Genomic DNA, 23,097 nt, shown 5'->3' with positions numbered 1-23,097 from the left:
GCCCTTCCGCAGGGGTGGTAGGGGTAGGGCAGGAGCAACAGGCTTGAGCCAAAGTGGGAAGTTGCAGAAGGTGCGTTCAATTACTTTAAAGGATCCCTGTGCTGTGCTGACTTCCTCCTGGGCCTGCTTATTATGAGGGGCTCACACCATCCCTGTGCTGTGCTGACATCCTCCTGGGGCTGCTTATTATGAGGGGCTCACACCATCCCTGTGCTATGCTCATTATGAGGGGCTCACACCATCCCTGTTCTATGCTCATTATGAGGGGCTCACACCATCCCTGTGCTGTGCTGACTTACTCCTGGGGCTGCTTATTATGAGGGGCTCACACCATCCCTGTGCTGTGCTGACTTACTCCTGGGGCTGCTTATTATGAGGGGCTCACACCATCCCTGTGCTGTTCTGACTTACTCCTGGGGCTGCTTATTATGAGGGGCTCACACCATCCCTGTGCTGTGCTGACTTACTCCTGGGGCTGCTTATTATGAGGGGCTCACACCATCCCTGTGCTGTTCTGACTTACTCCTGGGGCTGCTTATTATGAGGGGCTCACACCATCCCTGTGCTATGCTCATTATGAGGGGCTCACACCATCCCTGTTCTATGCTTATTATGAGGGGCTCACACCATCCCAGTGCTATGCTGACATCCTCCTGGGGCTGCTTATTATGAGGGGCTCACACCATCCCTGTGCTGTGCTGACTTACTCCTGGGGCTGCTTATTATGAGGGGCTCACACCATCCCTGTGCTGCTCTGACTTACTCCTGGGGCTGCTTATTATGAGGGGCTCACACCATCCCTGTGCTGTTCTGACTTACTCCTGGGGCTGCTTATTATGAGGGGCTCACACCATCCCTGTGCTGTGCTGACTTACTCCTGGGGCTGCTTATTATGAGGGGCTCACACCATCCCTGTGCTTTTCTGACTTACTCCTGGGGCTGCTTATTATGAGGGGCTCACACCATCCCTGTGCTGTGCTGACTTACTCCTGGGGCTGCTTATTATGAGGGGCTCACACCATCCCTGTGCTGTTCTGACTTACTCATGGGGCTGCTTATTATGAGGGGCTCACACTATCCCTGTGCTGTGCTGACTTACTCCTGGGGCTGCTTATTATGAGGGGCTCACACCATCCCTGTGCTGTTCTGACCTACTCCTGGGGCTGCTTATTATGAGGGGCTCACATCATCCCTGTGCTGACTTACTCCTGGGGCTGCTTATTATGAGGGGCTCACACCATCCCTGTGCTATGCTGACATCCTCCTGGGCCTGCTTATTATGAGGGGCTCACACCATCCCTGTGCTATGCTCATTATGAGGGGCTCCCACCATCCCTGTGCTATGCTGACTTCCTCCTGGGGCTGATTACGGTGAAGGTGTCAGTGCTGTATATCACGGTGCTGATGTCAGTGCTCTCTGTCACGATGCTGCTGTCAGTGCTGTATATCACGGTGCTGGTGTGAGTGCTTTATGTCACGGTGCTGATGTCAGTGCTCTCTATCACGGTGCTGCTGTCAGTGCTGTATATCACAGTGCTGGTGTGAGTGCTTTATGTCACGCTGCTGATGTCAGTGCTCTCTATCACGGTGCTGTTGTCAGATGACTCTATCACGGTGCAGGTGTCATTGCTGTATGTCACGCTGCTGGTGATCATCTCCAGCACCCTCTTCTTTGCCGACCCTGGTCCCTGACCTTCCGTCTCCTCCATTGCCTTCATGCGCTCCACAGTCCTGAATTGTCAGAACATAGTTTTAGAGCAGGGCTATAAAATTTTCCGACAACATGATCCGATCGGACTTTGTCCCATTGTGTGTAGAGAATTCCGATTGGACAAAGTGCCACGCATGCTCAGATCAAATTCCTAGACCAAAGCTATTGGCTACTAGCCTGAACGTAGTCCCGTCGTAACGAAATAATGTCTTCACGTTCTGAACGATCAGATTGTCCGAAAACTTTGTCCGACCGTGTGTATGCAACACAAGTTTCGGATAAAATCCGACGGATTTTGTTGTCGGAATGTCCGACCGTGTGTACAAGGGCTAATAGGTCGTCAGGAAATTAGATTACTAATTTATGCCCCTACAACGCCTGAAGGTGCTCCCTGCATGTTGGGCCTCTGTATGTTGTCAGGCTGTGGAAAAGTCCCACAGTATCACCATACTCAGGAGGAGTAGCAGAATGTATTTTGGGGTGTCATATGCTGTGTGTGTGAGAAATAACGTGTTAATATGACAATTCTGTGTAAAAATAAATAAATAGATAAATATATATATATATATATATATATACATTTACTGTATATATATATATATATATATATATATATATATATATATATATATATAATTTCTTAATTTTACCAAGAATTGTGGAAAAAAAATTGCAACTTCAAAAAACTCACCATGCCACCATCACTAAATACCTTGGACTGTCTACTTTCCAAAAAAAAGGGGACATTTGGGGGGTATTTGTCCTTTCCTAACATTTTAGGGCCTCAAGAAATTAGATAGTCCGTCAGTATATCAGGTGTGATCAATTTTCAATGATTGGCACCATAGCTTGTAGACTCTATACCTTTCACACAGATTAAATAATATCCACTAACTTGTGTTATTTTTTACCAAAGATGTGTAGTAGTATAAATTTTGGCCCAAATTTATGAACAAAAAATTACTTATTTGCTAAATGTTATAATAGAAACTTTACAAAATTGATGCTCTTTTTTCACTCATATCCCCCCCCCAAAAAAAAAAAAAAGAAAAAAAAAATCTGGTGGTGATTAAATATTACCAAAAGAAAGCTCTATTTGTGTAAAAAAAAAAAAGATAAAAATGTCGGAAGGGAAGACCTCTGGGGACACGCCTCCTGACCTTTGGCGGAGGTCCATATTCAAATCTCTGAGTCCTAACCTTGTTCTTCTAGGGGAAACCCTAACCCTAACCCTACCCCTAACCCTGGCCAACATCCAAAATATATATATAGGGATTGAACAAGTCAAAAAATTGGTGGACTTTGTGGGCACATAATGAGAGGGAGACTTGTTCAATCCCCATATATGATAAAAATGTCATATGGGTACAGTGTAGTATGACCGCACAATTGTCATTCAAAGTGTGAGAGCCCTCAGAGCTGAAAATTGGTCTGGGAAGGAAGTGGGTGAAAGTGCCTGGTATTGAAGGGGTTGAAGCTGAACTAAGCCCATCAATGTAACAGTTACATTTCTGGCATGCCGGGATTGCTAACTGTCACATTCGCTTGTGCCCTCCACCAAACTGTCAAACCATGAAATGGCTGGAGTCATAACTGATCACATGTTCAACACCATGGCAGTTGCAGATCAAACAGAGGATATGGTGGCCGCACCCTTGGGCGGAGAAGTTTAGGAGGGTTTAGTTCCGCTTTAACTGTATATTGCAGCGGTTCTCAACCTTTCTAGTGGCGTGACCCCTTGATAAAATTTCCCAAGTTGTGGGGACCCCTAATGCCGCGTACACACGATCGGAATTCTCGTCGGAAAAAGCTCTGATGGTTTTCCCGACGGAATTCCGTTGGAATTCCGCTCAAACTGTCTTGCCTACACAGTCACACCAAATTCCGCCCGCCAAGAACGCGGTGACGTACAACACTATGACAAGCCGAAGAAAAAATTAAGTTCAATGCTTCCGAGCGTGCGTCGAATTGTTTTCCGAGCATGCGTAGGAATTTTGCGTGTCGGAATTGCCGCAGACGATCGGAATTTCCGATAGAAACCTTTTCCGTTGGAAAAAAATTGAGAACAGGCTCTCAAATTTTTGCTGGCGGGAATTCGGCCAGCAGAATTCCGATGGAGCCTACACACGGTCGCATTTTCCGATGAAAAGCTCCCATCGGTCTTTTTCCTGGCCGAAATTCTGATCGTGTGTACGCGGCATAACAGTAAAATTATTTTCGTAGCGTGGTTTGTCAGCACCCAAGGCAAGACAAGTAATTTGCGCCCCAACCCACGGACATTTAGCGCTCCCTGAGTCCCTTCCACTTTTTTTTTCCCCCATCCCTCTCTCTAGCCGTCTTTCTTGTTCTTTCTCTTATTCTTTCTCTCACTTTTTCTTTGTTCCTCCCCCTCTTTCCTCTCCCTTCCATGTATTCTCTAGTTTTCTACCTTCTCTTACTCCTTGGTGGGGGGAACGGGATGAGTGGCAGTGCCGGCGGCGAGTTCTGATCAGCCAACTTAGGTGCTCTTGATCGAGGTCATCTGCTGATCTGAGGACTGTAGTGGGGACTTTTAATGGCAACTATAATCACAGGTGGTGTTACTCACTGTGTCTCCGACCTTGTGGTGTCTCGTAGCAGTGACACCTATACCAAAATCAGGAGATAGGGTCTCCTCCAGCCCCTCCCATTTCACATTCCTCACCAGTCAGCTGAACTCTAGTTTCTGCCCCCCCCCCCCCAGCCATGCCATGAACTGAATGGGTGGCTGCGAAGAGGCTGAGTGGGCGGCCGCGGTCTCCAGGAACAGCCCAGCCGGGCAGCCGCAAAAAGGCTGGGAGAGCAGTGCGGGCTTCAGGAACAGCCCAGGATTCGCTAACCCCTGGAAAATCATCATTCGACCCCCGAGGGTTGAGAACCACTGGTATATTGTTTTCAGCCTAGAAAAGGTTTTTTAGCTCACTTCCAGACTTTTTTCCGAAATTCTTTGCTTACGTGTTACAATCAGTATTTTTTGCTAGAAAATTACTTACAACTCTAAAAGGTCATATATGCTTTTTTTTTTTTTTAAAAAAAGCAGGGGCCCTAGAGAATACAATTGCGGTTGTTGCAATTTTTTTTTTTTAAGTCACACAGTATTTGGGGACAAAAATACACCTTTTTGAATTTGAATGCAAAAAAGCACAATACATAACCCGATTCTTTGTAAAATATGATGTTGCACCAAACATGTCACGCTTTAAAATTGAACACGCCCCTGCAACGGCGACAAACAACGTCAATTTTACTATCCATAGGCAAGGCTTTTAAAAGCCTTTACAGGTCACCACTTTAGATGTACAGAGGGGGTCTGGTGCTGGAAGTACTGCCCACGATCCGCAGTGATACCTCACACGTGTGAGATGATTGCTGTTTGCATGCTTGCGGGATCGACGCGCACGTTCGCCTTTGTGTGCGAGCATGAGGGGGCAGGGGCACATATTTTTTCAGTGTTTTTACTTTTTTTTAATTATTCACTGTTATTGCTGTCACAAGGAATGTAAACATCCTTGTGACAGCAATAGGCATGTGACGGGTCCTCTATATGGAGAGATCTGGAGTCTTTAAGACCCCCCAAATCCCTCCTCTGCCCTTAAAAGCATTTAAAAGACCAAGCTCTGCGCTTTTGATTGAAGTGATGTCAGGTCATACTTCCAGGTTACCATAGCGGAGACCCAATCAAAGCCGATCCCAGGCGGCAGTGGTAGGACAAGGCCATCCAGCGCCCAGGGCAACAATGCCAAACTGAACTGCACCCCCCCTTCCCTCTGGTTTAGGGTCAAGGTGCACACATCCCTGCAATAAACCATTGCGCCTGGGGCAGCTGCTTCTCTTGCCTACCCCTTGTCCCTGCTCTGCTGGATGAGAGAGCCTGAGGAAGCCGTAGAAAGCAACGGGGGGGGGGGTTGAAAAAGCAGTCTAGTGGTTATCTAGCCGCTAGGATTACTTTAACAAGACAGCCGGCCACTGGCTTTAAAAATATAGTATGGGGGTGATGCCTGTGGCTGAATATCATCCCAGTATAACCACCAGGTTAGCGACGCCCCTCACCTACAACAACATTAGTATAAAAGACTGCTACGTAGGTCGCGTGACCACGCCCTCTGCAGACGTAAACACGAAACGCGTCAGGGCGTGGTCACGCGAGCAGAGAAGGGGAGTGAGAGCCGACAAGGACCCGGGTCTTCAGACGGGGACTGCGACGGACGAGAGCTGCAGCCCACTGGTGAGGCGCTTGTATGGCACATCTGACACCCCAAATTTTACTGGCTTTTTTAAAATGATTATAATGTAAGCATAATTTGTAAGGGGGGCAGGGTAATCTGATTCTTAATAAAAGATACTACACTATATCAGACCCCTTGAATCTTTTCTATGTCCGCAACTAATGAGTGAGAAACCAACGGAGCACACAGAACCATACAGAGGAGTTCCGCACAGCGGAGATAGGCTCAAAAGAGACTAGTGTCTGGTAAGAGGCCATATGAGTGCATATTCACGGAGGTTAAAAGTTTGGTGAAGGTGTAGGACTGTACCCACGCATATCCAGGCACATTGGAAGATAGAGCACAGAATATACATGCTAATGATATAAATACAAATGAATGTGAAGGGCTCTATTCTGTGATGCTGGACTGACTAACGTGGAACAGTGTGTGTTCACATCTCTTGAACATAATCCTTTTTTTTTGTGTTAGTGGTTATAAGCTCTTGAATTAGGTATTGGATCTAAAGGTACTTCATGATTTGAATAGGTGATTGATGGTTACACTGATATGTAGTATAAGCGCTGTTAGTGGTCGGATTTGGATTTCCAGGCTGATCACATTTTGAAGTATAACCACCGAAAGTCCTATCTGGAATCTGGGATAGCACTTCTGCTTGTACTCCATGAGAACATTGATTCCTTGTGTGATTTTTTTCACTTATAATTGTCATTGTCACCTCTCAATGCTGATGTACATGACAAATAAATCATCATTTTTTAGAGTTATTCTGTATTGAACGTTGGAGGATCTTAAACATGAAAGTGTATTTAGATAAGATGACAGACTTACGCAAATTTGTAGGCTGGAGAAGAACGTCCCCGTTCATTTCATAGACTAGAGCCTTCCAATTAATGACATTTCCATGGAGATCACCAGAGATGACTTTCTGGATGTCTTCCTGAGTCAGGACATAATCCCACATGTGGACGTCACTTATTTCGCCAACCAATGACTGAGAAGCATCAAACCCTCCACCATAAGAACCTTGTTGCTGTCCAAGAATAATACTGGTTTCAGTTACACTAGAAAACTGTCCCCAAATATATTCATGGGAGGAATTCTTCCCATTGGCCCAAAGTTGGACCACAAAAGTTTTCGAGTCCCAAGTCACACAGGTATGGCTCCAGTCCAAAGGCTCTGAGTCTCTCTTGATAACATTGCTTCCATGGTTTATGTATACCGTATACGTGGTTGGAGCCTGGAACCTGATTAGAAAAGCATCTCTGTATGTTGGAGTAGCTAAAGAGAAGAGGGAATACTGGCGGGAAAGTTCACTGTAGGTACGTAGACAGACACTGACATCCTGCAATGGTCTTGTAATTGTAGGTCTTAGAATGACATGAGCCGTGTTGGTTTCTTTGGGGAAGACGAACATTTTACCCCCCAAGTCTAGGAAAGGAAACAGACAATACTCATTACCGGTCCTTATCAAAGCTTTAGATGCAGAACAATAAACTCAGCATTCATTTATAGTTGATAGAGCCTAAAAAATTACAAATAATTAGTTACCCTCATATATCTCAAGAGGATCACTAATACCGCGTACACGCGATCAAATTGTCCGGCGTACTTAGTCCGCCGAAACGCATTTCACCAGACAATTCGATAGTGTGTGGGCTTCAGCGGACTTTCTCAGCGTGAAGTCCGGCGGACTTAGAAAGTATTTTTGCAGTCCAATCTTCCCGCCGGACTTGGGTTTCAGCGGACAATACGTCCGTCAGTGTGCTAGTCCGGCGGACTAAGAATGACGCATGCTCAGAAGCAAGTACGAAAAGGAAGCTATTGGCTACTGGCTATTGAACTTCCTTTTTCTAGTCCCGTCGTACGTGCTGTACGTCATCGCGCTAGCAAACGCCGGACTTTCCGTGTGTCCGTGTGTGGCCAAGTCCGTTCGGTAGAAAGTCCGCCGGACTATCCGCCGGATTGTTTGCCGGACTAAGTACGCCGGACAATTCGATCGTGTGTACGCGGCATTATATTTCTTCTACTTTGTGTAGAGGTTTGTCATTTTCAGATGCAGGATCTCGTATGAAAAGAAAACAAATGTGCTCTGACAGCTTCCGTGTCCCACCTTCCAATGCCGCGTACACACGATCGCACATTCCGACAACAAAATCCATGTTTTTTTGTTTTTTTTTTCGCCTCAAACTTGTCTTGCATACGCACGGTCACACAAATGTTGTCGGAAATTCCGAACGCCAAGAACGTGGCGATGTACAAACACGTACGACGAGGCCGAGAAAAAGGAAGTTCAAAATCGCCAGTGTGGCTCCTTCTGCTTGATTCCGAGCACACGTGGAATTTTGTGCATTTGGAATTGTGTACTATTTCCGACAATGGATTTCGTTGTCGGGAAAATTTGAGATCCAGCTCTCAAATTTTGTTCCTCAGAAATTCCGATGGGAAATGTCCAATGGAGCCTACACGCGGTCGGAAATTTCCGACAACAAGCTCCCATCGCACATTTGTTGTCGGAAATTTTTCGAGCGTGTGTACGCGGCATTAGTTGGCCAAAAAAAAAGGGAATTTCTTTTATCTGCCAATGTTCTGATAATATTTGAATTAAACACAGACCTCATTTCTGAAATATAGGAGCCCCGGCACTGTCAGGTATATAAACTGGATGCCACATTCATGAATAGATTAATATTAAAACTAGACGTACATTTCATTGTTATATTAAAGAGGAAGTAAACCCTGATGAGTTTACTTCCTCTTTCACTCCCTGCAAAGGCAAAGCATAATGGACTACTATGCATCGCATAGTAGCCCATTATGTGTCACTTACCTGACACAGGAGCCAGCGAAGTCGCCGCTGTCCCCTGTAGTCCACCGCAATCATCTTGTTGATGGGGTCTCGCAGCTCCGCCGCTGTCATTCGGCGAAGCCGCGATTACGTCACTCCCGCGCATGCGCACGGGAGCCGATACGCACGGCAGCTCCGTCGCTGAGAATGCCGCGCTCAGTGCGCCTGCGCGCCGCTGTCTATGGCGCATGCGCCGTAGACAGTGGTGCCCGTTTTCGGGCAAATATCTCCTAAACCATATAGGTTTAGGAGATATTGCTGGGACCTACAGGTAAGCCTTAATCTAGGCTTACCTGTAGGTCAAAGTGGTTTGTAAGGGTTTACAACCACTTTAATGGTTGCAGGTTACCATATGGCACTAAAGCTGAGCTCATTGGTTTAGTTTGGCTCTCGGTATTTAAGTATCCCATAGCCTGATAACTTGGGTCAGTGGGGCTCTCTGGGGGTGCCAGTGTTAGACAATGGGCCATTGTACAGTTCTAAATAAAGTATGCAATAGTTCTTCACAATAAGATGGTACAGTGGGGAAAGAAGTGAATAGTAGCCATATGGGCAGTGATAGAGATACAGGTTGAGTTGCTAGTTGTGCCACCAATGAGCGAGACGTCTCTTCAGTGCGCATGTGCCGATGACGTCGGGACACATGTTGATAGAGTGAATATCTTTTAAACGTTACAAGTTTAGGAGATATTCACGGTACCTACAGGTAAGCCTTATTGTAGGCTTACCTGTAGGTAAAAGTGGTGTGTAATGCCGCGTACACACGACCGGACATTTTTCGAGGGACTAGGTCCGACGGTCTTTCCGACGGACTTTCAGCGGAGTTCCCTTCCGGACTTGGCCACACACAATCACACCAAAGTCCAACAGATTTGAACGCGATGACGTACGACCGGACTAGGATAAGGAAGTTCATAGCCAGTAGCCAATAGCTGCCCTAGCATCGTTTTTTTGTCCGTCGGACCAGCATACACACGAACGGATTTCTCGGTCTGGCGGAGTTCCGGTGGAAAAATTTAAAACATGTTCTATTTCTAAAGTCCGCTGGATTTTTGGCAAGCAAAGGTCCGATGGAGCCCCCACAAGATCGAATTGTCCGACGGATTCGTTCCGGCGGACCTTTGCTGTCAAAAAGTCCGGTCGCGTGTACGCGGCATTAGGGTTTACAACCACTTTAATGTCCATTTCATCTACTGAAAGGGATTAAGTACATTTATGGATGGTATTGAGCTTTTAACCTTGTTGTTGGGGAGGGAAGGCTTCCAAGCAGTTTCTCACTGGCTCGTATGGTGTGGTATGGTTCAGGTGGTGGGCTTGCATACTTGACTTACCCCTTTGCTTTTTACCTCACTGTTGGGGAGGGAAGGGTTCCAAGCAGTTTCTCACCGGCTCATATGGTGTGGTATGGTTCAGGTGGTGGGCTTGCATACTTGTCTTACCCCTTTCCTGGTCTGCAAGACTGCATGCTCAGATAAGGGTCTGGTATGGATTTTGAGGGGCGTTCCATGCTTTATTTGCATGGGGTTCCTCCATAAAATCATGACTTTGGACACAGTGGACCAACACCAGCAGACAACATGGCTACAACGTCACACTGGACCTCACGTAACCTGGATTCTGTGCCTCTCCACTCTTCCTCCAGACTCTGGGACCTTGAGACCTTGATTTCCAAATGAAATGCAACATTTTCCACAGTCCATGATGATTTGGGGAGCCGTGTCATCTACTGGTGTTGGTCCACTGTGTTTTAATCAAGTCTAAAGTCAGTACAGCCCTCAAGCAGGAAATTCTAGAGCACTTCGTGCTTTTCTCTGCTGACCAGTTTTATGGAGATGCTGATTTCATTTCCCCAGTAGGACTTGGCATCTGCCAACACTACCAATACCTGGTTTTAATTATCATGGTATCACTGTGCTTGATTGACCAGCACCTGACTCAAATCCCATAGAGAGTTTGTGGGGTATTGTCAAGAGGAAGATAAGAGACACCAGAGACCCATCAATGCCGATGAGTCGAAGGCCGCTATCAAAAGAACCTGGGCTTCCATAACACCTCAGCAATGCCACAGGCTGGTCACCTCCATGCCACGTCGCATTGATGCCGTAATTCATGCAATGTGTTGTCTACAAGTTAAATTTCAATTTTTTTGCTAGAAAATTACTTAAAACCCCCTAAACATTATACTTTTTTTTTTTCTAACACCCTAGAGAATAAAATGGCGGTCGTTGCGATACTTACTGTCACGCCGTATTTGCGCAGCGGTCTTAGAAACGCACTTTTTTGGGAAAAAATGCACTTTTTTTAATTAAAAAAAATAAGACAACAGTAAAATTAGCCCATTGGTTTTTTTTTTTTATATTGTGAAAGAAAATTCACTGTTTTGAAAGAAATCAGAAAAAAGTTAGACCAATTTTATTTTATTTTTTTATATCAATGTTTTATTTAAGTAGAATAAAACGATACAATCTTTTTTTTTTTTTATATTGTGAAAAATAATGTTACGCCGAGTAAAATGATACCCAACATGTCATGCTTTAAAATTGCGCCCGCTCGTGGAACGTCGACAAACTTTTACCCTTAAAAATCTAAATAAAAGGTGACGTTTAAAAAAAATTCGACAGGTTGCATGTTTTAAGTTAAAGAGGAGGTCTAGGGCTAGAATTATTGCTCTCGCTCTACCGATCGCGGCGGTACCTCACATGTGTGGCTTGACCACCGTTTTTATATGCGGGCGCTACACAAGTATGCGTTCACTTCTGCGGGGGGGGCTTAAAAAATTTTTATTTTTTATTTCTTATTTATTTTACCTTTTATTTTTTATTTTTACACACAGGTTTTTTTTTTATTCCTATTACAAGGAATGTAAAATGGTTAAAAAAAAAAAATCGCAATAAGCGTTTATTAATTAATTTTGCGCAAACGTTCTAGCGTCTATAAGATAGGGGATAGTTTTAGGGCATTTTTATTAATAACTTTTTTTTTATTAGTAATGGCGGCGATCAGCGATTTTTATTGTGACTGTGACATTGTGGCGGACACATCGGACACTTTTGGCGCTATTTTGGGTCCATTGTCATTTATACAGCGATCAGTGCGATTAAAAATGCATTGATTACTATGTAAATGTGACTGGCAGTGATGGGGTAAGCCACTAGGTGGCGCTGTAATGGTTAAGTGTGTCCTAGGGAGGGATTCTAACTGTAGGAGGGGAGGGGCTACCCATGACACAACACTGATCACCGCTCCCCATCACAGGGAGCAGAGAGCGTGCCCTGTCACTAGGCAGAACGGGGAAATGCTTGTTTACATCGGCATCTCCCCATTCTTCGGCTCCGTGAGACGATCGCGGGTATCCGAAGATTCCGCGAGACCCGCCATCACACTCACGGAGGTCGCGGCGGGTGCGCGCAAGCCTGCAAACTGCTTCTTAAAGGGCAACATACAGGTACATTAATCTGCCTTTAGGTGCCCTTCTGCCGATGTATATCGGCGTGAGGCGGTCCGCAAGCGGTTAAAGGGTTATTAAAAAAAAAAAAAAACACTTTTTTTTTTACATTTTTTTTTTATTGCTTTTATGTGTAAATATGAAATGTGAGGTCTTTTTGACCCCCCCAGATCTCACATTAAAGAGGTCCTGTCATGCTTTTTTTTTTTTTCTATTACAAACAATGTTTACATTCCTTGTAATAGAAATAAAAGTGACCCATTTTTTTTTTTTTTTAAAGGGACAGTGTAAAAATAAAAAGTAAAATAAATAATAAAAAAATAAAAAAATAAAGTGCCCCGTCCCTCCGAGTTCGCACGCAGAAGCGAACGCGTACGTGAGCAGCGCCCGCATAGGAAACCAATGTTCAAACCACACATGCGAGGCATCGCCGCGATCGTTAGAGCGAGAGCAATAATTCTAGCAAAAGAACTCCCCTGTAACTCAAAACTTATAACCTTTGGACATTTTTAAACATCGCCTATGGAGATTTTTAATGGTCAACATCTGTCGCCATTCCACGAGCGGGGCGCAATTTAGAAGCGTGACATGCTGGGTATCAGTTTACTCAGTGTAACATTATCTTTCACAATATTATATATTAATATTATAATATTAATATATATTAATATAATATTAATATATATATATATATATATATATATATATATATCTATATCTATATATATATATATATATATATATATATATATATATATATATATATATATATATATATATATATATATATATATATATATATATATATATATATATATATATATATATATATATATATATATATATATATATATATATATATATTCACAAACAAAAGATTGTATCACTTTATTCTACATCAATAAAACATTGATATAAAAAAAAATTTGGTCTAACTTTTTTTTGATTTCTTTCAAAAAAGTGATTTTTTTTTCCAAAAAAAAAGTGCGCTTGTAAGACCGCTGCGCAAATACAGTATTGCAGCGACCGTCGTTTTATTCTCTAGGGTGTTAGAAAAAAAAAAAAAAAAAAAAAAAAATATATATATATATATATATATATATATATATATATATATATATATATATATATATATAATGTTTGGGGTAAGTAATTTTCGAGGCAAAAAAAAAAAGATTTTAACTTGTAAACACAGAGTACCACGGTGCCCTCAAAGTCAAATTAAAAGAACTCTCTCCAAGCTCTTTGGTACTTAAATAAATAAATAAATAAAATCTTTGTTAAATGTCCCTATGGCAGTCCCTCCTTTTTTTCTTTTTTTTTTTTACCTATTAGCCTTGAAAATTAAGAATTTAATTTCATAGAATTCTATAGGGTTCAAGTTTTGCAGATTTCAAATACCCCCCCCCCCCCCTCCCCAATCTCCAAGCAGGCTCTGCCACCTACCTTGCTGTGAGAATGATGGAGGGATCACCAGCAGCAACACCAAAACCCTCAGGTCCATCCTGAATAACCTACAGATATAATAAAATAAACAAAGACATAATGATCATTAACCACTAGACCTCCGAAAGACTTTACCCCCCCGCCCCTTCCTGATCAGGCCACTTTGTGCAGTACGGCACTGCGTTATTTTAACTGACAATTGTGCGGACGTGCGACGCTGTACTCAAATAACATTTATATATTTTGATCACCTCTGTGGTTTTTATTTTTTTGCGCTATAAACAAAAAAAAAAAGAGCGCCAATTTTGAAAAAAAAAAATATTTTTTTTCCTTTTTGCTATAAAACATATCCAAAAAAATAAAATAAAAAATTATCTTTATAAATTTAGGATAATATATTTCTATCTCTATCTATCTATCTATCTATCTATCTATCTATCTATCTATCTATCTATCTATCTATCTATCTATCTATATATATATATATATATATATATATATATATATATATATATATATATATATATTTCTATCTCTATCTGGATAGATATATATATATTTCTATCTCTATCTAGATATATATATGTATATATATATATATATATATATATATTTCTACTATCGATAGATAGATAGATAGATAGATAATATATATACTTGCATTCCTATGCATAGCTCCCAGCTGTCCTTGATTTGGAGCAATGTCCCTCTTTCCCCCCTCATTTCCCCCTCATTTTGGTCTGATCTATATAGATGTATATAAAATGCAATTTTTTCTCTTTCAAAAAGTGTTCCCAGCGCTAAACCTTTCATCGAAATTCTAAATTGCTGCATTTTTAAATTTTAAAAGCCAATATAAAGGAAAAGTAGTGGTAAAAAAAAAGCCCTTGTGGATTTAATTAACCTTTTTTTTTTGGGCTAATTCTCCTTTAAGTGGGTGTGGCAGGGGGCGTGTCCTATGCCTACATATGTTTTTGCTGGTAGGTGTCCCTCATTCCCACCTAAAAATGATGGGAGGTATGCCTATGTCCCAACTTGTTTCTAGGATACAGAAGACTTTGAGCACCCCCCTCCCCCACACCCGCCTTGGCATCGAAGGACTGAGTGGGATTCCATATTTAAAAGCCACCCTTGGCACTCTCTCTTCCTCTATCCCAGCAATGGCTTAGCTCAGTGGTCACCTTCCTTCTAAGGGTTCTCGGTTCCTCTACCTTTAATGTTGTTGGTAACCGACCAGCAGGGCTTTTTTTTCAGCGGGAACGCAGTTCCGGCACCTCCAGCACTAGGGGTCTATTGTTGCTGAGGAGGTCTACTGTTTCTGGTGGGGGGGTCTATTGTTGCTTGGGGGGGGTCTTATATTGCTGGGGGTCAGTTGTTGCTAGGAGAGATCTACTGTTGACGGAGGGGTCTATTGTTGTTGGCTGCCATAAAGTCTTTGAGAGATCTCCCCAAGCCTATTGTTGCTTGGGGGGAATTTTTTATTGTGGGTGGTCCGTTTTTGATGGGAGAATCTATTGTTGCTGGGGGGAGCTCTATTGTTACTGGCTGAAGGGGATCTATTTTAGTGCTTTTCTTGTTATCATTACCAAATTCCATAAAAATTCCATAAAAATTATGTAGTGCCGGCTCCTGACGAGCATGGGCTATATGTTTTGAAAATTAATATTCCTAAAACCACAGTTGGGTTTTAGGGCTAATTTTTCTAAATTTTGGTTTCAGTACCAGTCTGGCTGGATTGCACTGAATTCTCCTGGGCTGCAGGTGTCACTGTCACCGCCAGCAAGTGGTAGAACGCAGTCTAGTTGGGTGTATTGAGTGCCATCCCTTTCTCAGAAGCAGCCCAGTGGGAGGGTTTTTCCTGCTGTGTATTCTGGGAGGTGGTATTTAAGGGGCTGAGATCACGTTCTTCGGGGGTTCCAGTCCAGAAGATATTTTCTGTCTGTTTGGTCCTGGTCCTCCTGACCAGCCCTCATGGCCCTCCTGGCATGGGGTGCGGATCCATGCAATTCCAAGCCTCGGGGCTAGATAGCCCTGAGGTAAAGCAACTGCAGGGACAGGCCTGAATGGATATGAGGCCCTAATGATCCAAGGAAGGTTTGGTGCCATCTCATCTGAGGAGGGGCCCAGCAACTGGAGAAGCATCCAGGGGAGGACTCTTCGGGAGAAGGCCATGCGCAAGACTGGCTTCTCTGAAGGAGCCTGGAGGCTCAGTTGAAGGACACTTCAAGGATCTACACTCATACGGTATCGGCGGACCGGCTGAGAGATACTGGTACCGTATGATAGTTCTCTAAATTTGTCTACGTCCCTCGGTTACATCCAAGTCTGTGGCAGAGACTTTAGTTCTCAAGTGTTCTACATCCAAGTCTGTGGCAGAGACTTTGCTCTACTTAACACCCTACGGGCTGCTAGGCCTAGTGAGAGGAGGTCTATCCAGGGGTTGTGAGACTCCAGTTGTGAAACTTTATTCTCTGGATTTCTTCTATGGTAGACTTTCTATTTTTGCAGTTCCCAAAGTACCTGAACTTCCTTCCAAACCCTCTATCCTGCATTAAGAGACTGTGTTATCTTCTAAATAAATAACCCAAAAAGAAGATTCGGTGTCAGTTTCTGCATTTCTTTGGGCCATCTACCACGGGAAACCCCTAGACGGAGGCGAGGTCAAGAAGGTAACGGTAAGCCCAACAAAACCAGCAGCTCCTTCGGGGGTCAGTGCTACAATTACAAAATGATACTTGGTTCTGTATTCTCTAAAAAAAGGCAGTACTGGGAGATGGGTAGGGGGTGAAACCAAGGAATGGTGCTCATAGGTGGGTAGGGGTGAAGAAAAGAGGTAACTCGGAAAGGGGGAGATCCTGCACCTATTCTCTAAGAAAAGAAGCCCTGTCGTCCAGAATCAAGAATTATTAAGATTTGTATTCTTGTCCTCCTTACTCCAGGACAATCAAACATATTCAGCTTCGTTCCCTGGCTTTGTGTGTTACCTGAGATCTCTGTGTACGCCGGTGTTGTTGGTCTTGTTGAAGCCTTCTCCCTTCGTCAAGTCTCAGCCCTCAGAAGTTCCTCCTGGTTGATGGTGAGATGGGAGGACGGAGGGGGATTATAAAGTCCCAATCTCGATAATAACTCCTCCTCCGACCTCCATCAGCAAGATCAGCATTTCTCAAAACAATAAAATTACTCAACAAGTGTAGGTGGTTGGAGCCTGGAACCTGATTAGAAAAGCATCTCTGTATGTTGGAGTAGCTAAAGAGAAGAGGGAATACTGGCGGGAAAGTTCACTGTAGGTACGTAGACAGACGCTGACATCCTGCAATGGTCTTGTAATTGTAGGTCTTAGAATGACATGAGCCGTGTTGGTTTCTTTGGGGAAGACGAACATTTTACCCCCCAAGTCTAGGAAAGGAAACAGACAATACTCATTACCGGTCCTTATCAAAGCTTTAGATGCAGAACAATAAACTCAGCATTCATTTATAGTTGATAGAGCCTAAAAAATTACAAATAATTAGTTACCCTCATATATCTCAAGAGGATCACTAATACCGCGTACACGCGATCAAATTGTCCGGCGTACTTAGTCCACCGAAACGCATTTCACCAGACAATTCGATAGTGTGTGGGCTTCAGCGGACTTTCTCAGCGTGAAGTCCGGCGGACTTAGAAAGTATTTTTGCAGTCCAATCTTCCCGCCGGACTTGGGTTTCAGCGGACAATACGTCCGTCAGTGTGCTAGTACGGCGGACTAAGAATGACTCATGCTCAGAAGCAAGTACGAAAAAGAAGCTATTGGCTACTGGCTATTGAACTTCCTTTTTCTAGTCCCGTCGTACGTGCTGTACGTCATCGCGCTAGCAAACGCCGGACTTTCTGTGTGTCCGTGTGTGGCCAAGTCCGTTCGGTAGAAAGTCCGCCGGACTATCCGCCGGATTGTTTGCCGGACTAAGTACGCCGGACAATTCGATCGTGTGTACGCGCCATTATATTTCTTCTACTTTGTGTAGAGGTTTGTCATTTTCAGATGCAGGATCTCATATGAAAAGAAAACAAATGTGCTCTGACAGCTTCCGTGTCCCACCTTCCAATGCCGCGTACACACGATCGCACATTCCGACAACAAAATTCATGTTTTTTTTGTTTTTTTTTCCGCCTCAAACTTGTCTTGCATACGCACGGTCACACAAATGTTGTCGGAAATTCCGAACGCCAAGAACGTGGCGATGTACAAACACGTACGATGAGGCAGAGAAAAAGGAAGTTCAAAATCGCCAGTGCGGCTCCTTCTGCTTGATTCCGAGCACGCGTGGAATTTTGTGCGTCAGAATTGTGTACTATTTCCGACAACGGATTTCATTGACGGGAAAATCCAGCTCTCAAATTTTGTTCGTCGGAAATTCCGATGGGAAATGTCCAATGGAGCCTACACGCGGTCGGACAACAAGCTCCCATCGCACATTTGTTGTCGGAAATTTTTCGAGCGTGTGTACGCGGCATTAGTTGGCCAAAAAAAAAAAAAGGGAATTTCTTTTATCTTCCAATGTTCTGATAATATTTGAATTAAACACAGACCTCATTTCTGAAATATAGGAGCCTCAGCATTATCAGCTATATAAACTGGATGCCACATTCATGAATAGATTAATATTAAAACTAGACGTACATTTCATTGTTATATTAATGGTTGCAGGTTACCATATGGCACTAAAGCTGAGCTCATTGGTTTAGTTTGGCTCTTGGTATTTAAGTATATCCTATAGCCTGATAACTTGGGTCAGTGGGGCTCTCTGGGGGTGCCAGTGTTAGACAATGGGCCATTGTACAGTTCTAAATAAGGTATGTAATAGTTCTTCACAATAAGATGGTACAGTGGGGAAAGAAGTTAATAGTAGCCATATGGGCAGTGATAGAGAGTTGGGTTCCTAGTTGTGCCACCAATGAGCGAGACGTCTCTTCAGTGCGCATGTGCCGAGAGTGAATATCTCCTAAAAGGTGCAAGTTTAGGAGATATTCACGGTACCTACAGGTAAGCCTTATTGTAGGCTTACCTGTAGGTAAAAGTGGTGTGTAATGCCGCGTACACACGACCGGACTTTTCGGCGGAGTTCCCGATGGACTTTCCGAATGAACGGACTTGGCCACACACAATCACACCAAAGTCCGATGGATTCATACGTGATGACGTGCGACCGGACTAGAATAAGGAAGTTCATAGCCAGTAGCCAATAGCTGCCCTAGCGTCCGACGGTTTTTGTCCGTCGGACCAGCAGCATACACACGAACGGATTTCTCGGTCTGGCGGAGTTCCGGTGGAAAAATTTAAAACATGTTCTATTTCTAAAGTCCGCCGGATTTTTGGCAAGCAAAGGTCCGATGGAGCCCACACACGATCGAATTGTCCGGCGGACTCGTTCCGGCGGACCTTTGCTGTCAAAAAGTCCGGTCGCGTGTACGCGGCATTAGGCTTTACAACCACTTTAATGTCCATTTCATCTACTGAAAGGGATTAAGTACATTTATGGATGGTATTGAGCTTTTAACCTTGTTGTTGGGGAGGGAAGGCTTCCAAGCAGTTTCTCACTGGCTCGTATGGTGTGGTATGGTTCAGGTGGTGGGCTTGCATACTTGACTTACCCCTTTGCTTTTCACCTCACTGTTGGGGAGGGAAGGGTTCCAAGCAGTTTCTCACCGGCTCATATGGTGAGGTATGGTTCAGGTGGTGGGCTTGCATACTTGTCTTACCCCTTTCCTGGTCTGCAAGACTGCATGCTCAGATAAGGGTCTGGTATGGATTTTGAGGGGCGTTCCATGCTTTATTTGCATGGGGTTCCTCCATAAAATCATGACTTTGGACACAGTGGACCAACACCAGCAGACAACATGGCTACAACGTCACACTGGACCTCACGTAACCTGGATTCTGTGCCTCTCCACTCTTCCTCCGGACTCTGGGACCTTGAGACCTTGATTTCCAAATGAAATGCAACATTTTCCACAGTCCATGATGATTTGGGGAGCCGTGTCATCTACTGGTGTTGGTCCACTGTGTTTTAATCAAGTCTAAAGTCAGTACAGCCCTCAAGCAGGAAATTCTAGAGCACTTCGTGCTTTTCTCTGCTGACCAGTTTTATGGAGATGCTGATTTCATTTCCCCAGTAGGACTTGGCATCTGCCAACACTACCAATACCTGGTTTTAATTATCATGGTATCACTGTGCTTGATTGACCAGCACCTGACTCAAATCCCATAGAGAGTTTGTGGGGTATTGTCAAGAGGAAGATAAGAGACACCAGAGACCCATCAATGCCGATGAGTCGAAGGCCGCTATCAAAAGAACCTGGGCTTCCATAACACCTCAGCAATGCCACAGGCTGGTCACCTCCATGCCACGTCGCATTGATGCCGTAATTCATGCAATGTGTTGTCTACAAGTTAAATTTCAATTTTTTTGCTAGAAAATTACTTAAAACCCCCTAAACATTATACTTTTTTTTTTTCTAACACCCTAGAGAATAAAATGGCGGTCGTTGCGATACTTACTGTCACGCCGTATTTGCGCAGCGGTCTTAGAAACGCACTTTTTTGGGAAAAAATGCACTTTTTTTAATTAAAAAAAATAAGACAACAGTAAAATTAGCCCATTGGTTTTTTTTTTTTATATTGTGAAAGAAAATTCACTGTTTTGAAAGAAATCAGAAAAAAGTTAGACCAATTTTATTTTATTTTTTAATATCAATGTTTTATTTAAGTAGAATAAAACGATACAATCTTTTTTTTTTTTTATATTGTGAAAAATAATGTTACGCCGAGTAAAATGATACCCAACATGTCATGCTTTAAAATTGCGCCCGCTCGTGGAACGTCGACAAACTTTTACCCTTAAAAATCTAAATAAAAGGTGACGTTTAAAAAAAATTCGACAGGTTGCATGTTTTAAGTTAAAGAGGAGGTCTAGGGCTAGAATTATTGCTCTCGCTCTACCGATCGCGGCGGTACCTCACATGTGTGGCTTGACCACCGTTTTTATATGCGGGCGCTACACAAGTATGCGTTCACTTCTGCGGGGGGGGCTTAAAAAATTTTTATTTTTTATTTCTTATTTATTTTACCTTTTATTTTTTATTTTTACACACAGGTTTTTTTTTTATTCCTATTACAAGGAATGTAAAATGGTTAAAAAAAAAAAATCGCAATAAGCGTTTATTAATTAATTTTGCGCAAACGTTCTAGCGTCTATAAGATAGGGGATAGTTTTAGGGCATTTTTATTAATAACTTTTTTTTTATTAGTAATGGCGGCGATCAGCGATTTTTATTGTGACTGTGACATTGTGGCGGACACATCGGACACTTTTGGCGCTATTTTGGGTCCATTGTCATTTATACAGCGATCAGTGCGATTAAAAATGCATTGATTACTATGTAAATGTGACTGGCAGTGATGGGGTAAGCCACTAGGTGGCGCTGTAATGGTTAAGTGTGTCCTAGGGAGGGATTCTAACTGTAGGAGGGGAGGGGCTACCCATGACACAACACTGATCACCGCTCCCCATCACAGGGAGCAGAGAGCGTGCCCTGTCACTAGGCAGAACGGGGAAATGCTTGTTTACATCGGCATCTCCCCATTCTTCGGCTCCGTGAGACGATCGCGGGTATCCGAAGATTCCGCGAGACCCGCCATCACACTCACGGAGGTCGCGGCGGGTGCGCGCAAGCCTGCAAACTGCTTCTTAAAGGGCAACATACAGGTACATTAATCTGCCTTTAGGTGCCCTTCTGCCGATGTATATCGGCGTGAGGCGGTCCGCAAGCGGTTAAAGGGTTATTAAAAAAAAAAAAAAACACTTTTTTTTTTAAATTTTTTTTTTATTGCTTTTATGTGTAAATATGAAATGTGAGGTCTTTTTGACCCCCCCAGATCTCACATTAAAGAGGTCCTGTCATGCTTTTTTTTTTTTTTCTATTACAAACAATGTTTACATTCCTTGTAATAGAAATAAAAGTGACCCATTTTTTTTTTTTTTTAAAGGGACAGTGTAAAAATAAAAAGTAAAATAAATAATAAAAAAATAAAAAAATAAAGTGCCCCGTCCCTCCGAGTTCGCACGCAGAAGCGAACGCGTACGTGAGCAGCGCCCGCATAGGAAACCAATGTTCAAACCACACATGCGAGGCATCGCCGCGATCGTTAGAGCGAGAGCAATAATTCTAGCAAAAGAACTCCCCTGTAACTCAAAACTTATAACCTTTGGACATTTTTAAACATCGCCTATGGAGATTTTTAATGGTCAACATCTGTCGCCATTCCACGAGCGGGGCGCAATTTAGAAGCGTGACATGCTGGGTATCAGTTTACTCAGTGTAACATTATCTTTCACAATATTATATATTAATATTATAATATTAATATATATTAATATAATATTAATATATATATATATATATATATATATATATATATATATATATATATATATATATATATCTATATCTATATATATATATATATATATATATATATATATATATATATATATATATATATATATATATATATATATATATATATATATATATATATATATTTCACAAACAAAAGATTGTATCACTTTATTCTACATCAATAAAACATTGATATAAAAAAAAATTTGGTCTAACTTTTTTTTGATTTCTTTCAAAAAAGTGATTTTTTTTTCCAAAAAAAAAGTGCGCTTGTAAGACCGCTGCGCAAATACAGTATTGCAGCGACCGTCGTTTTATTCTCTAGGGTGTTAGAAAAAAAAAAAAAAAAAAAAAAAAAATATATATATATATAATGTTTGGGGTAAGTAATTTTCGAGGCAAAAAAAAAAAGATTTTAACTTGTAAACACAGAGTACCACGGTGCCCTCAAAGTCAAATTAAAAGAACTCTCTCCAAGCTCTTTGGTACTTAAATAAATAAATAAATAAAATCTTTGTTAAATGTCCCTATGGCAGTCCCTCCTTTTTTTCTTTTTTTTTTTTACCTATTAGCCTTGAAAATTAAGAATTTAATTTCATAGAATTCTATAGGGTTCAAGTTTTGCAGATTTCAAATACCCCCCCCCCCCCCCCTCCCCAATCTCCAAGCAGGCTCTGCCACCTACCTTGCTGTGAGAATGATGGAGGGATCACCAGCAGCAACACCAAAACCCTCAGGTCCATCCTGAATAACCTACAGATATAATAAAATAAACAAAGACATAATGATCATTAACCACTAGACCTCCGAAAGACTTTACCCCCCCGCCCCTTCCTGATCAGGCCACTTTGTGCAGTACGGCACTGCGTTATTTTAACTGACAATTGTGCGGACGTGCGACGCTGTACTCAAATAACATTTATATATTTTGATCACCTCTGTGGTTTTTATTTTTTTGCGCTAT

General features: G+C 42.7%; 1 protein-coding gene across 1 annotated transcript in view; it reads right to left on the bottom strand.

Moving 5' to 3' along the window:
* The window catches only part of LOC143962509 (uncharacterized), a 41,546-nt gene extending 18,670 nt beyond the window's left edge, over positions 1-22,876 (bottom strand). The window contains exons 1-4 of the mRNA XM_077471785.1: positions 22,819-22,876; positions 16,907-17,090; positions 13,695-13,762; positions 6,787-7,386 (exon numbers count right to left, since the gene is read on the bottom strand). Coding sequence (XP_077327911.1) covers positions 6,787-7,386; positions 13,695-13,762; positions 16,907-17,090; positions 22,819-22,876 — 910 coding nt within the window. The remainder of the gene's footprint in view (positions 1-6,786; positions 7,387-13,694; positions 13,763-16,906; positions 17,091-22,818) is intronic.
* Between the last annotated feature and the right edge of the window lie 221 nt (positions 22,877-23,097).

Source organism: Lithobates pipiens, unplaced genomic scaffold, assembly GCF_037356315.1.
Source record: "Lithobates pipiens isolate NorthernLeopardFrog02 unplaced genomic scaffold, aLitPip1_a1.2 Scaffold_8, whole genome shotgun sequence".
Taxonomy (NCBI): Eukaryota; Metazoa; Chordata; class Amphibia; order Anura; family Ranidae; genus Lithobates; species Lithobates pipiens.
This window is presented reverse-complemented; position numbering and strand designations above follow the sequence as displayed.